Source organism: Sinocyclocheilus anshuiensis, unplaced genomic scaffold (assembly GCF_001515605.1).
Source record: "Sinocyclocheilus anshuiensis isolate Anshui unplaced genomic scaffold, SAMN03320099.WGS_v1.1 scaffold331, whole genome shotgun sequence".
Classification (NCBI taxonomy): domain Eukaryota; kingdom Metazoa; phylum Chordata; class Actinopteri; order Cypriniformes; family Cyprinidae; genus Sinocyclocheilus; species Sinocyclocheilus anshuiensis.
Genome location: NW_015552556.1, coordinates 278,047 through 297,450, shown reverse-complemented (window position 1 = coordinate 297,450; position 19,404 = coordinate 278,047). Strand labels below are relative to the sequence as shown.

The 19,404-nt window shown below is 39.3% G+C and overlaps 3 protein-coding genes across 11 annotated transcripts in view; 2 read left to right on the top strand and 1 right to left on the bottom strand.

Moving 5' to 3' along the window:
* Window positions 1-294, top strand: part of LOC107664568 (calcium-binding protein 2-like) — a 22,646-nt gene extending 22,352 nt beyond the window's left edge. For both annotated transcript variants that reach the window (XM_016455174.1, XM_016455173.1), the window contains exon 7: window positions 59-294. In XM_016455174.1, the coding sequence (XP_016310660.1) occupies window positions 59-84 (26 nt within the window). In that variant the 3' untranslated portion in view covers window positions 85-294. The remainder of the gene's footprint in view (window positions 1-58) is intronic.
* Window positions 295-369: 75 nt separating this feature from the next.
* Window positions 370-12,930, bottom strand: LOC107664567 (solute carrier family 43 member 3-like). Of its 3 annotated transcripts, none has more exons than XM_016455171.1 (14): window positions 12,836-12,930; window positions 11,680-11,717; window positions 11,063-11,541; window positions 10,827-10,956; window positions 10,377-10,423; window positions 10,206-10,282; window positions 10,030-10,122; window positions 9,397-9,536; window positions 8,451-8,590; window positions 8,182-8,322; window positions 7,109-7,217; window positions 2,347-2,532; window positions 2,138-2,258; window positions 370-1,200 (listed from the first exon to the last, which is right to left on the bottom strand). In XM_016455171.1, the coding sequence occupies exons 3-14, from the start codon at window positions 11,253-11,255 to the stop codon at window positions 1,057-1,059; spliced, it is 1,521 nt and encodes a 506-aa protein (XP_016310657.1). In that variant the 5' UTR covers window positions 11,256-11,541; window positions 11,680-11,717; window positions 12,836-12,930; the 3' UTR covers window positions 370-1,056. The 3 variants fall into 3 exon arrangements, with proteins under 3 accessions (XP_016310657.1, XP_016310658.1, XP_016310656.1); XM_016455172.1 differs by having other exon boundaries at window positions 11,063-11,538; XM_016455170.1 differs by having other exon boundaries at window positions 11,063-11,717.
* Window positions 12,931-17,788: 4,858 nt separating this feature from the next.
* The window catches only part of LOC107664559 (catenin delta-1-like), a 42,406-nt gene continuing 40,790 nt past the window's right edge, over window positions 17,789-19,404 (top strand). For 3 of the 6 annotated variants that reach the window (XM_016455155.1, XM_016455156.1, XM_016455153.1), the window contains exon 1: window positions 17,792-17,878. The gene's annotated coding sequence lies outside the window, so the exon portion shown is untranslated. The other 3 variants (XM_016455157.1, XM_016455154.1, XM_016455158.1) reach the window with 2 other exon arrangements.

The window sequence follows — 19,404 nt, the reverse complement described above, 5'->3', positions numbered from 1 at the left end:
TATATATATATAATATATTAATCTCTATAACCTATTTTTTTCACCTTATGTTCCACAGAGTTTGTCCGAATGATGTCTCGCTAACTTAGAAGACTCATGAAAAAGGGAGAGAACAACCAGCTTGCCAACTCCTAATGTGAAGAATGAAATACTATGCGTCTGCTTTAATTAACTACCTTATGTCATTATTTAAACCATACTCTTTCTTCATACAGGGACCTTTATTTCACACATTTGCTTGTTTTTATAACAGAGGAAAAGTGTTTCTTATATAGTTTATTTCAACATTTTGGTCTGAAATAAAAAATACTAATAATAATTAAGGAGTTAATTAAGGAATTTTCCATGTTTCCACAATATGTTCAGAATTGTTAGGATGCATAGCTGTAGCACACATTATTTATAAAACATGCTATAATAAACCTTGAATGGACATTAATTAATAACTACTGAAAACTGTATATGAGATGTAAATGGTCATTGTGGACTTAAACTGCAGTGCCAGATATAAATCAGTATTATGTGTGTTTTGGAAGATAAACCACTGGTTAATGGGTCTAGAGTTGCTGTGTGATTCTTTTAGGACTGTTAATACTTTTCCTGTGGGAACAGGATATTAACATGCAAAACTGGATACCATACAACTCCAGAAGAGTCTGGAGATCAATTGTAAAGATCACTATGTTTCTGACACCCATGTGATCTCCCCTTGCTCCTTAATCATTATGTTTAAACAAATGTTTTTATCTAAACATCTGTTCTTGCCAACAGTGAACTATTAAATTTTTTTTTGATATTTTTATTGTTATTTCTGTACTCATCAAGATTGTAAATATTCAATAACCAATTAAATTAAATGTAATTAATTTAATAGCTGACTGTTAACTCTTATTTTCAAGTAATTAAATCTCTAAAATACAATGGTGGTAAAACGTTGCTTTTGAATACACAAGAATCAAAATGCTTATTAATGTTCCCTTTGTCAGTTACAAAAGCTAAGGCTTAGATAGGTTTGCATATTCATATGCATTAATCAAGTACGTCTATAGATTTAAATTAATACATTGATGTTTCCTGTATGGAGGCTTCTAAAATACTTTGTGAATTCTCTCGCTGTTTTGCCAGCTCTCTGCAGTGAAGAAACACATAGACAGGATGAATGAAGGCCAGCAGAGTCAGGACAGTCAAGATGATGTTCACCTAAAGAAACACAGCAGAATTTACTAATTACAGTAAAAGCTGTGAAAAACAAATTAATGATTATGGTCAATTTACACACAAGGAATTAAAACTAACTGAATATTTAATCAAATGCGACTGAAAATTGATATGGAGAAATCATTTATATGGTTTTTACGTTTGATGTGAAAAACTCACTTTTATAGGCTTTTTTAGTATTTATATAGTTTTAGTAACCATATAATCTTGTTGCAGGTATAGTATGGAAGAACATTTCTGCCACATATCTAATAATTTTTGATTAGAACTAACTCCACACAGCATGTTTGTCTTAAAACAAAATCATTCTTTGGACATAAAGAGTCATAATTATGACATAATTAGTCAAAATTATGATATACTAAGTCGTAATTATGAAAAAACTGCCGTTTTATATCACAATTTTTATCACATCATTTCAGCTTTTTGACTTCAGTTTTTTTTAGCAGAAATGGGCTTCCATAGGAATCAACATCTAGCGGCCCCAAAAAGTATTGAAACCTCAAATGGACACACTTAAAATATATGAATTTAATTAAATTAGATAACAAAATATCAAATCAAGTTCAATCTGTAAAGAAATAATGCTAGACATTTTCTCAGAACTAACTTTACATTAACTAAATACTTGTTCTACTAACATTTGTTACCTAGAAAGTGTCGGTACTTTTTGTATCTCAGTATATTGTTTAATCACTTAAAACCTCCTTTTGTAAAAATGTCCTTGCTTTCAAAGTGTGCTTGTGCTATATTTATTTAAAATAAATGTCACTTGGTTTGATTTTTTGTGATATAATTCGATGACTTTCATACAAGTGTACAGAAACTTTTGGGGCCACTGTATGTATATGAGCTCTTTGTAGTGGTGTGGTGTGGGAATCATAGATTGGGAACAGTGGTGTGGGAATCATAGATTTACACAGAAGGGGTCTCCTCCAAGAACTTTGTTGAGGGCGAAGCAGGGATACTGCAGCAATGATACCACAGCTGATAGAGACATCACTAGACCATACATCTTTCCAAAATGACGGGCAGGAAACCTGTAGGAATTCAGATTCATTGCACTCACTTAAGTAAAGATTCCAGTCTAGTGACAATCGAGATACTTATATCACCAGATTTACTTACGCTATGCTGATGAATGCAGCATTCCCTCCATACAGAAAAGAGCGATTAAGGACCTGAAGGATGAATGTGACGTACTGGAGAGGGAGGAATGGAATGCTTGCACAAATGGAGAACAACAGGCACTGCAGAGAGGTGAGGAGGAGAGACAGAACGGATGAGTGCAGGTCTGCTTCCCGTTCTGACACACCTACAAAAAATACAGGGTGGGAATGAGAAAGAAAAATGGTAAAGAAAGCATACTCGGTTACTAACGTAACCTCGGTTCCCTGAGATACGGGAATGAGTACTGCGTCGCTAGACACTTATGGGGAAAACTCCTTTTTCTCCGATCACTGAAGCCTTTTTCAATAACGCAGTGTAGTTGCACAACCATTGGTTCGTGCAGTGAAATAAAAACGAACCAATGGCTCGAGCCTTTTTTCTCCTGAACTGAAGCCTATTTCATTCACGCAGTGAAACTGCACGGCCATTGGTTTGTGCAGGGCTTTAAAAACGAACCAATGGCACGGCAGCAGAGCTGCACAAGCCTATGGCGATGAAGCCCGCCAGAATGGGTGGGGCCATCTGGCTATATAAGCAGGCATTTCACCATAGGATCCTCAGGTAAATTCGACTGAAGCAACAACACTGAGTCGTGCAGCATCATAGCACGGCTAACAACGCAGTACTCGTTCCCGTATCTCAGGGAACCGAGGTTACGTTAGTAATCGAGTACGTTCCCTTTTGATACTTCACTCGTACTGCGTCGCTAGATGCTTATGGGGAACCAGTACAATCCCGCCGTGCTATGATAGAGGAACGACTAAAATTAACTGGCCTTGAGCATCTAAGGGCTCAGAGGAACCAAGTATAAGCAGGGTGAACCCCACAGGAGGCAAGAGCAGCCTTGAATAATCGTTCCAAACAATGCTATACAGCCTCGGCACTTTTAAAAAGGGCCAAGAGCGTACATGAAGTAAAGCAGACGCCAGATTGGACCTGCTTTTTGGAAGTTGCATGCCCATTTAAGCAGAGAGGATCTGAGCCTGTAAGGCCGGAACGTCCAAGTTATAGAACCTATAGAAACTACGCCCCGTGTCGAGTGGGCTCTTACTCCTAGGGGGCACTGCAGGCCCAGGGAGGAGTATGCTAGCGCAATAGCGTCAACTAACCATCAAGAAATTCTCTGCTTCGTGACCGTAGACCCTTTGGTGTAGCCACCGAAGCATACAAAGAGTTGTTCTGACTGCCTGAATGGGGCGGAACGCTCAATGTAAATTCTCAGCGCCCTGACAGGACAGAGAAGGTCTCCTGGTCCTCCGCCGAAGGAGGAAGCGCAGAGAGAGTGATAACCTGTGCTCTAACCAGGGTGTAGAGCGCTTTGGGAACATATCCATGCCTTGGCTTTAGGACAACCTTGAAGTCGCTAGGCCCAAACTCAATGCAGGCAGGCCTTATAGAGAGCGCCTGCAAGTCACCTACTCGCCTACTCACCTACTGATGCCAATGCCAGTAGCAGAGCGGTTTTTAGCGACAGGGTTCTTAGGTCTGCTAATTGTAGCGGCTCAAAGGGGGGATACTTTCAAAGCTGGTTCCTCCAGAGTGGGGCCACTAGGAGGATTTTGTGTTTGTGTTCCCTGATTCGGGGGAAAAGCGTAAAGGAGGAGGTTGGGCCAGTCGTGGGCCAATGCGTCCTCGTTCTTCGAAAAATTAATTCGGCAGTGAGAGTTGTCTTTTGAGGCGAAGAGGTCGACCTCTGCCTTGCCAAAGATCTCCCAGATTTTCTGAACTGTTTGTGGATGGAGCATCCACTCCTCTGAGGGGACGTTGCTCCGAGATAACATGTCTGCTCCCTGGTTCGATACGCCCAGCACATGTACTGCCCTCAATGAATGCAAGTTGAGATGTGCCCATTCCAAGAGGCGTTTTACCATCTCAAAGAGGCATTTTGAGGTGAGCCTGCCTTGGCGATTTATATAAGATACCACTGGCATGCTGTCCGAGCGGACTAGCACATTGTTTTTCCTTCAGGTCTGGTAAGAAGGTCTGAAGGGCTCGACATACTGCCTACATTTCGAGGCAGTTGATGTGTAGCCAACCTTCTTTGTCCGACCAGGAGCCGAAAGTCGGTTTGCCCTTGCACAGAGCTCCCATGAGGCCATGAGGCCTAGCATCTTTTGAAACGTTTTGAGAGGGCGAGAGGCTCCAATTTTGAAGGAAGCCACAAGCTGTTGTATGACCCTTGCGCGTTCTGGTGCGACTATTGAAAACTGCTCCCAGGAATGAGATTTGTTGGTTGGAAAACAGTGAGCTCTTGGCAAATTGACCCTGAGACCCAAGCACTCTAAGTGGCTGAGGAGGAGGGATCTGTGAGATATTATCTCGGCCTCCGACTGGGCTAGGATAAGCCAGTCATCGAGGTAGTTCAGAATGCGGAGTCTCAGAGGGGAGAGAGCCGCATTCATGCACTTCATAAAAGTGCGAGGAGCCAGGGACAGTCCGAAGGGAAGGAATCAGCGAATCTCAAGAATCATCTGTGAAGGAGAGCTATCTGGATGTGAAAGTAAGCGTCTTTCAGGTCCAGAGAGAAGAACCAATCCCCTGGCCATATTTGCAAGAGTATCTGTTTCAAAGTAGTCATCCTGAATGGCCGTTTCATGAGGGCACGGTTCAGGTGCCTGAGATCGAGGATGGGCCAGAGGCTGCCATCCTTCTTGGGGGCACGGAAGTAATGGCTAGAAGCCTGACTCGCTCTGAGCTGGCAGAACCGTCTCTACAGCTCCTTTTGCCAGTAAATTCATCACCTAGGAGTGCAGGACGTGAGCGTCCTTGCTCTGCACTAAGGTTGGAACCATGCCGCTGAATCATGGGCCTCGGCTCATGTGGCTAGGTGTTGGATTGGTTTGGGTGGTGGGTCACCGTGAGGGGACTTGGCACTCGTGATAAGTGGAAGGGGAAATTTGCTCTCTTTTTGAAAATGTTTGTGTTTTATTTTTCTCGCTATAACAGTGACTGTTTGTGTGGGCGCTTTTTGAACGGGCCCAGTGCTCACAACAGTATTTATGACAAACAAACTACCGTCGGCTCCCGGAACCGAACAGGGTGCTTGGAGGCATAACAGAGGCTGCTTGGGTGGTGGTCTGCCGATGGCAAGATTTGCCTCCTCCTCTTCCGGTCCAGTGGATCAGGACGATTCCTGAGGCACAGAATCCAGCATCAGCTTGGGCCGGGGTCCTTGGCGCTTCGGGAATAGATAGCATCTGGCCGAGTGGGAGTGCTGTTGAGGCTCAGGCTTCTGAGAAAGCTGAGCAGGAGACAGCACAGGTTTTGCTAGCTGCTGAGTCGGTGCAGGTCTGGGTCTACTGGTTGCAGTTGCAGAGCTGAAGCGCTTAGGCAAGAAGTGTCGCATTGCCTGGGACGACTTCTGCGCAGTGGTAAAGTGCTCTGCAAATCCCTCGACGGCGGGTCCAAACAGCCCAATAGGGGAGACTGGGGAGTCAAGGAAAGGAACCTTGTCAGCCTCTTTGATCTCCGTGAGGTTTAGCCATAAGTGGCGCTCCAGCACCACTAAACTGGCCATTGACCTGCCGATGGCCTGTGCTGTCATCTTTGTGGCTCACAGGGCCAGGTCTGTTGCACTGCGCAGCTCCTGACTCATCCATGCACTGAAGGAGTTTGGCCTGAAAGTCCTGGTGCACAGCCATGGAGTGCAGTGTCGAGGTTGTCTGCATAGCCAAGGAGTATGCTCATCCAGCGAGGGCAGACTTTGTCCTGCACAGCTTGGAGGGGTGAGCGACCTTCGCTTTCCATCCAATGACAGTGGGCGGGCAAAGGTGCGCGGCCACTGACTCATACAGAGGAGGCAGCCTCTCGTAGCCCTTCTCTTCAGCGCCGTCAACGTAGGTGAGGGTGGATGATGCAGACATATGAAGGCGAGCCGAGTAGGGAGCGCACCACAATTTCGTGAGCTCGTCGTGGACCTCCGGGAAGAAAGGAGAGGGCCAGGAACCATTCATCCAGACGGCTACTAGTGGGCCCCTCTGGCGCAGACCACTCCAAACCCAGCTCCTCAACCGCCTTAGAGAGGACGCGGAATAGTTTGGCATCCATCCCTAGTTTGGTGTCGCTAGGATCCGCAGACGGCAAAGGGGCGTGGTCGACCGTCAAGCCCAACAAATCCTCTGTGTCTGATGCTGCTAGAGACATGCTGTCATGAGGGACACTGGTCTGGGTGCGCGAAGAGGATGGGAGAGTCATCTCTGCAAGGTGAGAGCGAGGCACGCAGGGCCTGGGCCAGCGTGAGCTTGCTCGCAGCCGGGTGTTGAGTTCCTCTGCCCTGCTGTTTTTCCTCACAGGTCCCTGGGAGGAAGAAAACGGGAGGGTGCGAGGGGCGGATTCACTCTCTGAAAAGAAAGCGATCTGAGCACGCAGAGAGGTGAGACTCATGTTCTTGCAGTGGATTCTGCGTGAGACTTGCCCAGACAGGAAACACACTCTGAATGGCCATCATCAGCATGCAGCGAAGTCCTGCACATGCTGCAATGACGGCGCGGCATTTGCAACAACGCTGTGAATTTGCTCTTTTGAGAAATTTGGCTCCACTGCCTAGCCATTGGTTCATTTTTATTTCACTGCACGAACCAATGGCCGTGCACTTACACTGCGTGATTGAAAAAGGCTTCAGTGATCGGAGAAAAATGAGTTTTCCCCATAAGCATCTAGCGACGCAGTACGAGTGAAGTATCAAAAGGGAACAGACCTTCACGTTTTTCTTTCAACTGACCCTAGATCTAGGGGTTTTCTTTTGTGTCTGTCCATTAGCAGTCCATTCCAGGGAGCACAGAGAACTCCACAGAACTGGGTGAAAGCAAACGCATTGGTGTACTCACTCACTGAGAATGAAAAAGAGATAAAGAAGTCTCAGTCAAACTCTATAACCTCTGCAGCGATCACAGTAAGGCATTTGAAAATGATCCTACGTGTGCTGTCAATCAGAATTGCACTGACAACTGAAAATCCAATTCCATTCCTGAATTTTGACTGGTATAGCAAAGAGGATGCAGAACTGTAGATTATTATTTATTTAAGGGAGTAGAATTAAAATGGAATTAAATTCATGTTGTAAGTGTAGTTTTTCACAAGAAAAAAAAATCTGTCAGTTAAAATTATCCATAAAAATTATCCTAGACACAACATATGGAATATTTCCAGAAATATATGATTATATTAATAATCAATTTTTTAAATGTCACTAACATAAATGTTTATTTTAATTTATTTTGTATTTTAATTTTAATGTTTTATATTTTTTGAATATGTAATTTATAAATATTTAATATAATAATTTACATCAATTAAGAATGCTTTAATTTACCGCAAAGTCTGATGTGTGATTGTGTTAAATGCCTTTGAATTCAGTAAATTCCTTCTCTTGACATTCCAAATTTCTTTTGCTCAGTAAAAATTACCAATGAAAATGATCATACACACACCATAGGGTATATAGAAATATAATATTATATTAATAATCAGTTGTGGAAATACTATTAATAGATTTTTTTTTTAACTGATCTACATTTAATATATTAATTATATAATTTAAATCTATCTATCTATACATATACAATATATTAATATATATTAGTTTATGGGCCATACTGCAAAATCTCTTCATTACCCAGAGTGTTTTAAATCAAGTCTAATGTGTGATAGTGTTGAATGTCTTTGAATTCAGTAAATTCCTCCTCCTGTAATTCAAATTCCAGTTGATTTTATGAGCTGAGAAACTCCTAACATAAACAAAGAATTCACTGAATTCACTGAAATGCATCATAATAGTGAGAAAAATTTGTTTACCAATGTCTGGGTCTTGGTTGGCCAGTCTGTTGAGCATTGGATTCAGAGTTCCAATGAAGAAATAATGCCGCAGCTGCATGACTGACAGCCATATGAGGTGCCACAGGAAAAACCAGGACAGAACACAGCTCCTAAAACTGTCTATAGGGGAAAAAATTAAAAGAAAAAACTTTATTTCAGTCAGTTTATTTGAACCATTCATTGAAAATAAATGTTTCCATAACCAGGCAGTGTCTACCAAAGTAAGAGCTATGCTGGCCAAGCAGCACCTTTCTCAGAGTTGTCTGTTAGTTGTAGCGTGTCAGTCTCCAGTGGCTCATCAGCTACACCTCTGCCTCTGTCTGAACTCGGGCCTCGCTCTGCCTCATACTGTTCAACGTTGTAGCTATGTGATTTAGCACAGCTCATCCTGTAAATAAGGATTTGCATTTGAATTAATATGGATAAGAGCATAAATTATGTACTATACGTAGTTGAGGCTATATCAGATTTACTACATACTAAATATAGAGTATATATTAGGGCTGCAAAATGATTACTCATGATTAATCGCATTCAAAATAAAAGCTTTTGTCTAAATACTGTGTGTACTGTGTATATTTATTATGTATATATAAATATACAGGCATATATGTATATATTTTAACAAATATTTATATGTACATATATATTTATACTTGAATATAATTTATATTATATATAAATATAAATATTTTGTATATAAATCTAACATATTTTTCCTTAATATATACATGTATATGTGTGTATTTATATATACATAAAAAATATACACAGAACACACATATAGTATGCAAACATAAACTTTTAGTTTAAATCTTTGCAACTAAAGCTGAATTTTCAGCATCATTACTCCAGTCTTCAGTGTCACATGATCCTTCAGAAATCATTCAAATATGCTGATTTGCTCCTCATAAAATGTTTCTTATTATTATTATCAATGTTGAAAACAGGGGTCCTGCTTGTCCATGCTTTTGTGGAAATCATGATACCTTTTTTTTAATTATTTGATGAATGAAAAATGTTTAAAAGAACAGCATGTATTTAAAATATAAATATTTTGTAACAATGTAAAAGTCTTTAGTGTCGCTTTTGATCAATATAATGCATCTTTGCTGACTAAAATAATTCATTTCTGACCCAAAACCTTTGAACTGTTGTTTATTCAGCTTCTACTCAGCTTATCGTTTCACTCACCCATATTTGTAGTCGTCTGGGATGGGATAGGGAATGTGTGATTTTGGCATAAGGAAAAGAGTCCGGAGGAGATGAATGAGATTACAGGCTAAGAGGAAGAGAAATGAGGAGCGAAGAGAAACCCCTCTCTCATACAGCACCTTCAAAAATTGTTATACAGGGTATCATAAATTGCAGTATGATAAACAGATGATAAACTCTTTTTTTAAATCACTGTGGATCAAATATAGGACTATTCAATGCATTTTATATATACAGTATCTCACAGAAGTGAGAGCATGATCCCCTCCCTTCGGAGACTGGGCCGCAGGGCAGTATTCCAACATGATAACGACCCCAAACACACCTCCAAGACGACCACTGCCTTGCTAAAGAAGCTGAGGGTAAAGATGATGGATTGGCCAAGCATGGGCATCCTCAAACGGAAGGTGGAGGAGCGCAAGGTCTCTAACATCCACCAGCTCCGTGATGTCGTCATGGAGGAGTGGAAGAGGACTCCAGTGGCAACCTGTGAAGCTCTGGTGAACTCCATGCCCAAGAGGGTTAAGGCAGTGCTGGAAAATAATGGTGGGCGCACAAAATATTGACACTTCTGTGAGATACTGTATATGTGTGTGTGTGTGTGGTTTTTACCTTGATGATAAGAAAGATAACTGACGAAGAGTCAAAGGCCCCATTATAGACTGTAATAATTGTTGATCTATGAGAGCCAAAAAGGTTCCCCACCTATAATGAGGACAAGTAATGCAAGCAATTGATCATATCCTTGATGTATTGCATGTATGAAATATAATAATTCATGAACATACCTGCATATTTGTCATTAGAAATAAAATACCTCCGACAGCTACGAAGGACAGAGCAGGAAAAAGCAAGATAGAGAGAGCTGTTTCAATGAAAAGAAAGGAAAATTAGTCATATCAAATATGCCCATGATGTGTGTGTGATGCAATTTTTAATAAAAAAAAGTCTGTCTTTACCTTTACTGGACAATGCCACAATAAGAGTGCCAATGGTATAAAGAAATCTACAAAATAATGATTATACAGAGTTGTATAAATAAAATATCATTCAAAATCAATTAGGAAACACTTAACTGTTCAAATATTATTGTGATGGTTCAGTGTTTTTCTTTTTATAAATGTATATTTTCTGTATAGAACAAGTGGTCCCTAACATTACACAACAACTTACATTTGCAAATATTCTGGCAGTCTTAACTAATTTTACTTAGGGGCTGTTTTTACTTCATGGCTGCAGTGCACAAAGCCCTGTTTTTGGAGCCCATTAAAACACGTAGATTTCTACTATCTGCTTAAAGCACACCCCACACACAATCAGATAAACTTCTTGACTCTACCGCAGAGACACAGCAGTTCTGCTAATTCTTGCCTGACCTCTGCTTTACATCCTACGAGGGAATAACTCACATTGCCAAAAATCGTGTTGCCATCGTGCCAAAATGGTCGTAGAAGAATCCGTTGGGCAGAGTGAGAAAGTTGTTCATGAAGGAGGCCACAGTAAAAACCAATGAGAAATTCTCATCTTGCAGACTGCAATCTAAAGAGAAAAACAGATAAGCAGGTAGACACAGACCAAAATGAAAAAGCATAAAATGAAGTGAACCATCTAACACATTAAAAGCCACTGTTGTAAATGACCTCACATGTGCCAAGTTCTCCACTAGCGTCTGTCGCATTGATGCACAAATCGCTGAAGTAGCCATCTGTCTTTAGGACAAACACGAGAGACGCCCAACCAAACACGACTCCAGCAAAACACAAGCACTCCAGCAGTCCTGTAGCCAGAGTCAGCTTGTATCTCACCCCCATCCCAGATGATCCCTTGCATCCCAGCATCCTTTGCGCATCCACACCATCAGGGTCAGGAACGCTTCTAGAACTATCCACTTGTGTAGGAAAGTGCACTGTATATGCTTGCCACTATATGTTGTTAAATTAATTTTAATCTTGAATGCATCATCCTAAATGCTGATCCACTTCTCTTGTTTGTGTTAAGGCTTGCTCATATTTGACCAGAAAGACACCAACCAGACAAGTTGGTTATATGGTGTAGAGATAATGTTTTCCACGTATTTGGACTAAGTTGTGCATGTTCCTCTCAAGAGAGGGAGTTATAGATCTGCTGTTGAAAACAACATGACAACATTTAAGAAGTTTGCATGGAATGTATTACTTCTGAGCTATTTGTGTGATCACATTCATCAGCATCTTTGTATGCCACTATCCTTTAAGTTTGTAGGCCTATCCCTAAAATTATCACCCTCTAAAACTGTGCATGTGTCTGAAGGTTATGTAAAACTGCAAGAAGAGACAGACAAAGTCACATTTTACTGGTGCAATTCCATTTAATCAATAAAAATATTATTCAAGGGTATCAATACCCTACCACACTTGATTCTGATTGGTCAGTCGCAGCACTGAGCGACAACCAACTATTTTTTGCATAATCACCCCTAAACTGGACATTTATCTTGCATCGCAAATTACAGTAGCACCCTCTCGGGATCACCGGGAATACTGACAGTAGGCTAATAATAAAAACAGCTGGAGGGACCATTTAAATCTATGGCAAGAATAAAATATTGATAGATAGCTAGAGGCATGGGAATTCCCAGTCAATGTCCAATCAAAACAAGAAAACAAAAAACGAAGAGGAAGCGAATTTATAAAGCAATTTGAATGGCAGAACAATACAACAACAACATTAGTAGTAGTAGGCTAGTAGTAGCTAGTAGTTTAAAGGTGTTATTATTATTATTGATTAATAATGTAATAGATAATAGGCTACACGAAGAAAGAAATGCGTACTTTTCTATTTAAATCAATATTTTATGTCTATGTTTATTTGGCGAGCAGGAAAAATGTACATTTAGATATCGCAAAATAAACTCTGAAAGGGTTATCAAGACCCTGACGTAAAGAGGGGGTCTTGGATAACCCGGATGAAGAGGTTTTTTTCTTGTTAAATAATGACCGGCTGTCTGTTCAGTATCCCTTACATACTTGTGATTTAGCCGTTAAGACGTGCTGCATCAGTGTCTAGATTTCTTGAAATGTGACATAGGGTAAAACTGAAGTTGATCACTGATGGCACACATGCGCGAGCTCTGTGGACGGTTGACTAATCCAGATTATCATGTCTGCGAGCTCTAATCTCTCTAACAAGAACAGTTTTCCTCGTCCACCGTTTTTATGGATAATGTAAAAGATATAACAGATACAGGCGATATCCGATATAATGCTAAAAGAGCGTCAAATATAATTAAATTAAAACCATCAAAAGCAAATGGATTTGACTACATTTCCATTCCAAGCTTGAGCAATAGGCTAGTGTCTATGGGCATGAGTCAGGTATTCTAAATTTAAATTGTTTCTTCATACAAAATGACTCTATTTGCATATAGACATCTACTCACAACAATCTTCTGTCACACTGAATGACGGAATTGCTGAAGTGCTGTAAAATCCCGTTTCGTGCTGAACAGTAGCCTACTAAACCTGTGCACGTCTATGCGCGTTCATGAGCCTGGCAGTTAACCAAAGTGAACGAGAACACGTTTAGTTACTACTATTACAGATTTATTGACTACAGCCCACAGTTATTTTAAAATAATTATTTAAATATATTTAAATAAATGAAACCATAGATATATAAATATCTATGGATTAAACAATATATAGATGAAGAAATGTTATACAGGCTACCCTTGACATAATGATATTCAAATGGCCTAAATTTCCCGTTATTTTGTTTTACAGTATTTCCAATATGTCACTTTTTACCTAAAGTGTAGTATTGACTACAGCCCTGATATAAGTTATTTTAAGAAAAAATAAATAAATAAAAAATAGTCTCTACTGAGTGACATCTTGTTTTAAGCTAAATTTGCAACCCATTAATATACATTTTGTCTGTAAAAAATGGTTTGTTTATTTAATATAGCCTACATTTATTTTAAATTTGTTCATTTGCAAAAACAGATAACTCCATTTTTAACAATTTTCAAAAATCATGCTTTTTTTTTCATTGTGCATTCCAATTAATCTCGATCAAACTGCAGTTGGGTTATTTTGAATAGGTTAAAAAATAACTTTAAAAAAATACAGCTATTAAACACAATAAAAACATGATTACATAGGCTAATAAAAAAACATGATTTTTGACCATTTTTAAAACTTTTTTTTTTTTTTTTTTTTTTTATTTTACCATTTTTAAAAGTGATCTATTTTTGCAAATAAACTCTTCATTTCTAAAATGTTTATTGCAAGAACATTTTGGTAACTACTGTTGCAGAAATTGGCAAGCACACAATAAAAAAAAAACACACAAAATAAAACATTTACTTAAAGTTCATTGTCCATTTGTTGAAAAAGAAGAAATTGGCCATATTTTGTACTCTTTTTGTGTTAAGTGCCACCTCTTTGTGTGATGGAAAACTTAAAGAGATGCAGAGCAAGCGAATGCAAGGAAGCAACCAGGTAAGGTTAAGCATATAATGGACTTGCAGTTCCTGACCTACATCTGTCCTGCCTGGTTGAACAGATAATTACATCTTGTGGCCATCTGGCTCCCTCTTGTGGGTTGACATTAAGGCTTTGTGTGTTTGATCATGAGAGCTTATACTGTCTCCTTTGTGTGATGCAGGTGCTAAAGGAAATAAAAATACACATTACATGTGTAAAAGGTACAAGTAACGAGTACTTGTGTCTGTGCCATCAGCTGAAAACAGCTGATAAAAGCACAATAATCAACAAATAATCCACATGACTGCAGTCCTTCAATTAACATCTTATAAGTGAAAAGCTGAGTGTTTGTAATAAACAAATCCATCATTAAGGTGTTTTAACTTAAAAGCGTTGCTTCCAGCTAAAATATGACTCATCTATCCATAATATTCACTAGTGAAAAAGTTGTCTGGCCTGAATCAGGAGAGAAATATGCACAGATCAAGCACTGTTTACAAGCAAAAGCAGTCCAAAACAGATCTATACTTGTGGATTATTGATATATTTTTAACTGTTTGGACTCTCATTCTGACGGCACCCATTCACTGCAGAGGATCCATTGGTAAGCAAGTGATGAAATGCTAAATTCCTCCAAATCTCTTCCACTGAAAAAACAAACTAATCTATATCTTGGATGGCCTGAGGGTGTGTATATTATCAGCGAATTTTCTTTTTTTGAGCAAACTATTCCTTTAAGTGCTGAGAGGGCCCCGCTGTAGTTTCCACTGATAAACACTAGATAGAGCCATGAGAACCCTAACTAGCCCTCTCATGACTCACTTGCTCTGCTCAACATCGTGAGTCATCTTGTGCCCCATGCAGAGTTTAATCAATTATTTCATACACTGGCACATTTGGCAAATATAAACATTCTTCAACTGATCCTAACCTCCCTGCATTCTCTTCTCGTCAGCTCAATGAAACATTTTAATCAGATCTGTCTAGCTTTTGGCAACTATATGTGTACCAGTCTTTGCAGCTGAGTTTGTATTCATGTTGTGATAAAAATCTTACTTCTGTCACCTGCCAGAATCCTCTACCTATTTCTGTCCAGTTAATGTCTCAGTCTTAAAGGAATAGTTTACCCAAAATGAAAAAAATTGCTGAAAGTGTTCTCACCCTCAGGCCATGCGAGATGTAAATGAGTTTGTTTCATCATCTGAATAGATTTGGAGAAATTCAGCATTACATCACTTGCTCACCAGTGAATCATCTGCAGTGAATGGGTGCCGTCAGAATGAGAGTCCAAACAGCTGATAAAAACATTACAATAATCCTCAAGTCCATCAATTAACGTCTTGTGAAGTGATCGGCTTTGTGTTTTTAAGAAACAAATTACCGTTCTAAACAAATATGTCAGTGGATTTTGATGTGAGAGGACAACAGGAAATGGACGTTTTTACTGAAGGAAGCTTTATTAGAAGCGAGAATGTAAAGTAAAATGCCTTAATAGTGGATTTGTTTCTAGCTCCTCATTGGTGGCCTGCTATATTTGATGAGGATGTATCTCAGGGACCTTTTCAAGAAAGGCTGCATTATATGTGAAATAAGGCACATATTGAAATGATACAGCAACAACTGATTCCAAATTTTTGTTCAAGATACTCGTACAATGTTAAAAAAAATAAAAATATCTGTGAGAGCTCCAAACCAGTATAAGGCCCTTTGAATGTCTCTGTTGTTTTGCCAGTATTTGCTTATTTGTCTTGTCAGTCCTTGAAATGGTCATGGATTCCAACCTGACCTTATCCGAGATTTAATTGTGGCATTCAGAGAGAACATCAGGAACTGTTCTAAGCAGGCACAGAATAAACAATAGAGCCAAGTGGGCATACATACCATTCAAAAGTTTGTAACATTTTATGCTCACCAAGGTTGCATTTATTTGATCAGAAATACAGTATCCAGAAATATTGTAAAACAATACATTTCCTGCATAATCCATTTAAAAATGCCTTCCGATGCATAATAAGGTAAAATAAAATGAAACAAAAAGATAAGCAATTAAGCAGAAATGGAGAATTGATAAGCCTCTGCTGATTCGCATTTGAACTGCTCCATAACTTGCTGGGGCTAGTTTTGGCAACAAACTGCCTGTTGGCTAACAATACACCATGTGACGCGACACCAGTGTGCAACACATGGACAAATGTGGAATTCTCTGTGCTGTAGCTGCTGAACATTTTTGTGTGCCCTAGGGTCAAGAGAGTGACCTACGAACCTATCAGGAGCTACTGTGTGCTCCTGTACTTGCTAATAGAAGGGCGACTGACTCATACTGAGTGCTTGGATCCACAAACTCCCATCCTGACTGGTTGCATTGAGGTTAGTTTTTAACATCAGCTGAGCTTGAGTTGCTGGGTGGGGAACTCAGTGTTACTATAATATCCCACGCTGAAAGGTTCAGATGACTTTGACTAGATATGACTGACGCTTATTGACCCACCAGTGACAGATCATGAGTCAGTCTGATTCAAGTGATAAATTAAATGAGTTGGTTGTTGTGGAAGTAATAGATCATTGAACTTTTGAATTCAGACTTGCAGTATATTACTAATATTGAAACCAATAGTAAGTCTATAAATTACTGAGCTATGCCTACAATCACTTTAATTAGTTACTAACTGTGTGATATTGTCGGAATTATCCATTTATTTTGTTCTCTTTAATTGTTCTGTCTGCCATGGCTAAATATTACAGATAACCTTTCATCAACCTTAATATCACTTTTTAAGGTTAGTTCTTCTTGTAATTACTGTAATTATCAAATCTATTGTCTGTTTCCCAAACCTTCAAGTGACATATCCATCTGGTGACCTCAGGAAGTCTTCTGAGCAAATGACGTGCAAAATGAGATCGACTTAGATGGACCACAGCATTAATAATTCATATGTTTTGAATGCAATGTCAGTTCTGTGTAGTGATAACAAGTCCACCAAGATTCTCATCAAACTGAATAAATAGAATCTCCACTAAATTCAAAACTGTAAATTAACCAACCTCATATCTCATATTCCTCATAGTTGATTTAAAGAAATTAATGTGATGGCTACTTAAAAGAATAATGAAATTCAAAATCTGAAATCAGGCTAAAGAGTTAGCCAGCACATTATCTTCCCTCCTATTGATAATGACTGATCTTTATTTTATTTTATTTTATTTTATTTTCCATTGCACAAGCAGGGTACAAATTAAAAAGACACTTGAGGCACTACACTGGTTGAACCCGTTGGAGAACCATAACCTGGCAATCTGAGGACACTAAATGGGGAACCCTAAAAAGTTTTATTTGATTTTCATATCATCATACAGGATAATGAAATAAACAGAACTAAATAAATGAAGAAATAAAAATATAGAGATAAATAACTGTATATATGCAAAATAGGAAATGAAAACAGATGGACTGGAATAAATAAATAGAAGTTTGATAGAATAATTAATTTAAAATATAATTAATAAACAAAAGAGTGTTTTAATAAATATGACTGAATTATGTGAGAAAAGTGTAGTGCAAGGTTTTTTTTTTATTTAGCCTTTGATGTTTATTTGATCTACATTCTTTATAGCCTAGTATATATTCTTTTTGTTCCGAATAAACGATTCCATTTTGGTGGAATTCTCTCAACTCAGATTTCCAATCAATCCGTGATGAAGTAGCCTATAGGCTATCGCAGGTTCACAGGTGCAGCGAAAAGTCGTTGTTTCGTGGCATATCATCTACAATGCAGTCTGATAATTCACACGACGAATAATTGCGTTTACATTTAAAGAACAATTCTGCAGCGTAATTTTGCGTTTTTTTCTTTCGCTTGCATATTGAAAAGTCCGCCGTGTCCCCGCCCAAAGCGGTGTCGGTGAACTGAACTCCTGCTCCACAGGGGAGGGGTCAGACGCTTCACGGTGGGACGACGAGCGAAGAGAGGAGTGAACAAGGGGAGCGAGATAGATTGGTGGGTTTTTAAAAAGACTGCTTAAATCTGTTCATATTAGGTTTCTTCTTTGTTTTGCTTCGTCGGGAGAAACGCGTTACGTGCCACTCGTTAGAAAGCGAACTCATAAAATAGGGCAGATGCGTCTGGCGTAGCGTGGGGCTGAAACGCCCAAATATAGAGCAGCAAACGTTTGGAATTACAATCACTTCCTACCGCTTGGAAAATCTGAAATTGGCCATAGAGAAGCCCGTTTCGATAGGCCACGACCTCACATCGGGACTTTAACGAAACCAAAAACAAAGGTAGATTCCATGGAAACTCTTCTGTTTGGTCTGATAGCTCTCTTTGTTGTCTTCTGGTTTTCCTTGTTTGGCCTCGTAATTGAGGAGCAGAACAAAGTTAGCCAGCTCTCCATGTTAGCAGGCTAGTGGAGTTAGCCGCCGTGCTAATCGAAATGGCACGAGCGTGAGGAGGATCTTTGGGACGGAGGGAGCTTGCTTCCCTAAAATTCCTCAAAGTTCATCTGTAAATCGAGTGCGTAGTCTTTTCCTTGTACTGTAATGCAGGCTTTGTGCGAGAATAATTGGGAGCCGAGCGTTCTGGTGTTTTCCCCAACCTTGTTGCAGATATTCAGGATAAATAGGGCGGATAAAGTTCTTGGTTTTGGGAACACTTTTGTTTTATGTGCATTAAGTAAATATGACAGTGCTCTTGTATTAATTGTGTTCATGTTCAAGACATAATTCCTTCAAATCATTTAGATTGGCGTCAGTGCCTCATATCTAATAATGACGATTTCAATGGTTTATAGACCTCAGTGGGAATTTTCCTCCGATTTTTTTGTTCGCTTTCCGAGACTATAATATATTTTGATGTAATTGTAGGTGTTATCGAAATGATTTTTTTAATGTGAATATAAATTGTATTGTAAGTAATGCATCTGTGGGTGAATAGATGGCAGTGAGGGTGAACTGTTCACTGCAGTGAAGTAAAGCAGGTCAAGGCCGTGAACACACCTGAGTTTGCGGAAGTAATTTAAAGCATTGTTTATGGAGAATATAAAAAGTTGCAAAATAGTATCCAGTGTGTTTTGGAATTCAATCTAAGAAATACAAGTGACTCTTAATAAACTAGTGGATTTAATTGAAATCAAAATAACGCAGTTACCAAACGAGAATGAATGTATTGGTGTTTAAAATTATTTTTGCACAGTGTATTGGGTCGAGATTCACATGTTTATGTAGTATTGCATTGGCCACTACTGCTTCACCTGAACTGAGCCTCACAGGTGCGCTGTGTTTCTCAGGTTTACTTGACTTTGACTCTTATTTTTTTTCCCAGAAGAGGGCGAAATTCGGTTAGTTAACTCAACAGATATACGCAATAATCATTACGAAAAAAAAGTTTGGGAACCTGTTGAGTTAGTATTTTAGTGCAAGGGTGTGTGTGTGGGTGGGGGAAGGGAAAGGCGCGGTCCAGTGTGTGTGTGTTAACAGTGATTTACACACAACCCCTGTGAAGCAGCAGGTTACACTGTGTGTGTG

Excerpts from the sequence above, each read along its gene's own strand:
- LOC107664567 (XM_016455170.1), bottom strand. The coding sequence starts at position 11,255 with ATGCTGGGATGCAAGGGATCATCTGGGATGGGGGTGAGATACAAGCTG. Across the intron at positions 10,424-10,826 it reads GCAACACGATTTTTGGCAAT|ATTTCTTTATACCATTGGCA; the intron begins GTGAGTTATTCC and ends ATTATTTTGTAG. Across the intron at positions 7,218-8,181 it reads CAACCAAGACCCAGACATTG|TGAGTGAGTACACCAATGCG; the intron begins GTAAACAAATTT and ends TTTCATTCTCAG.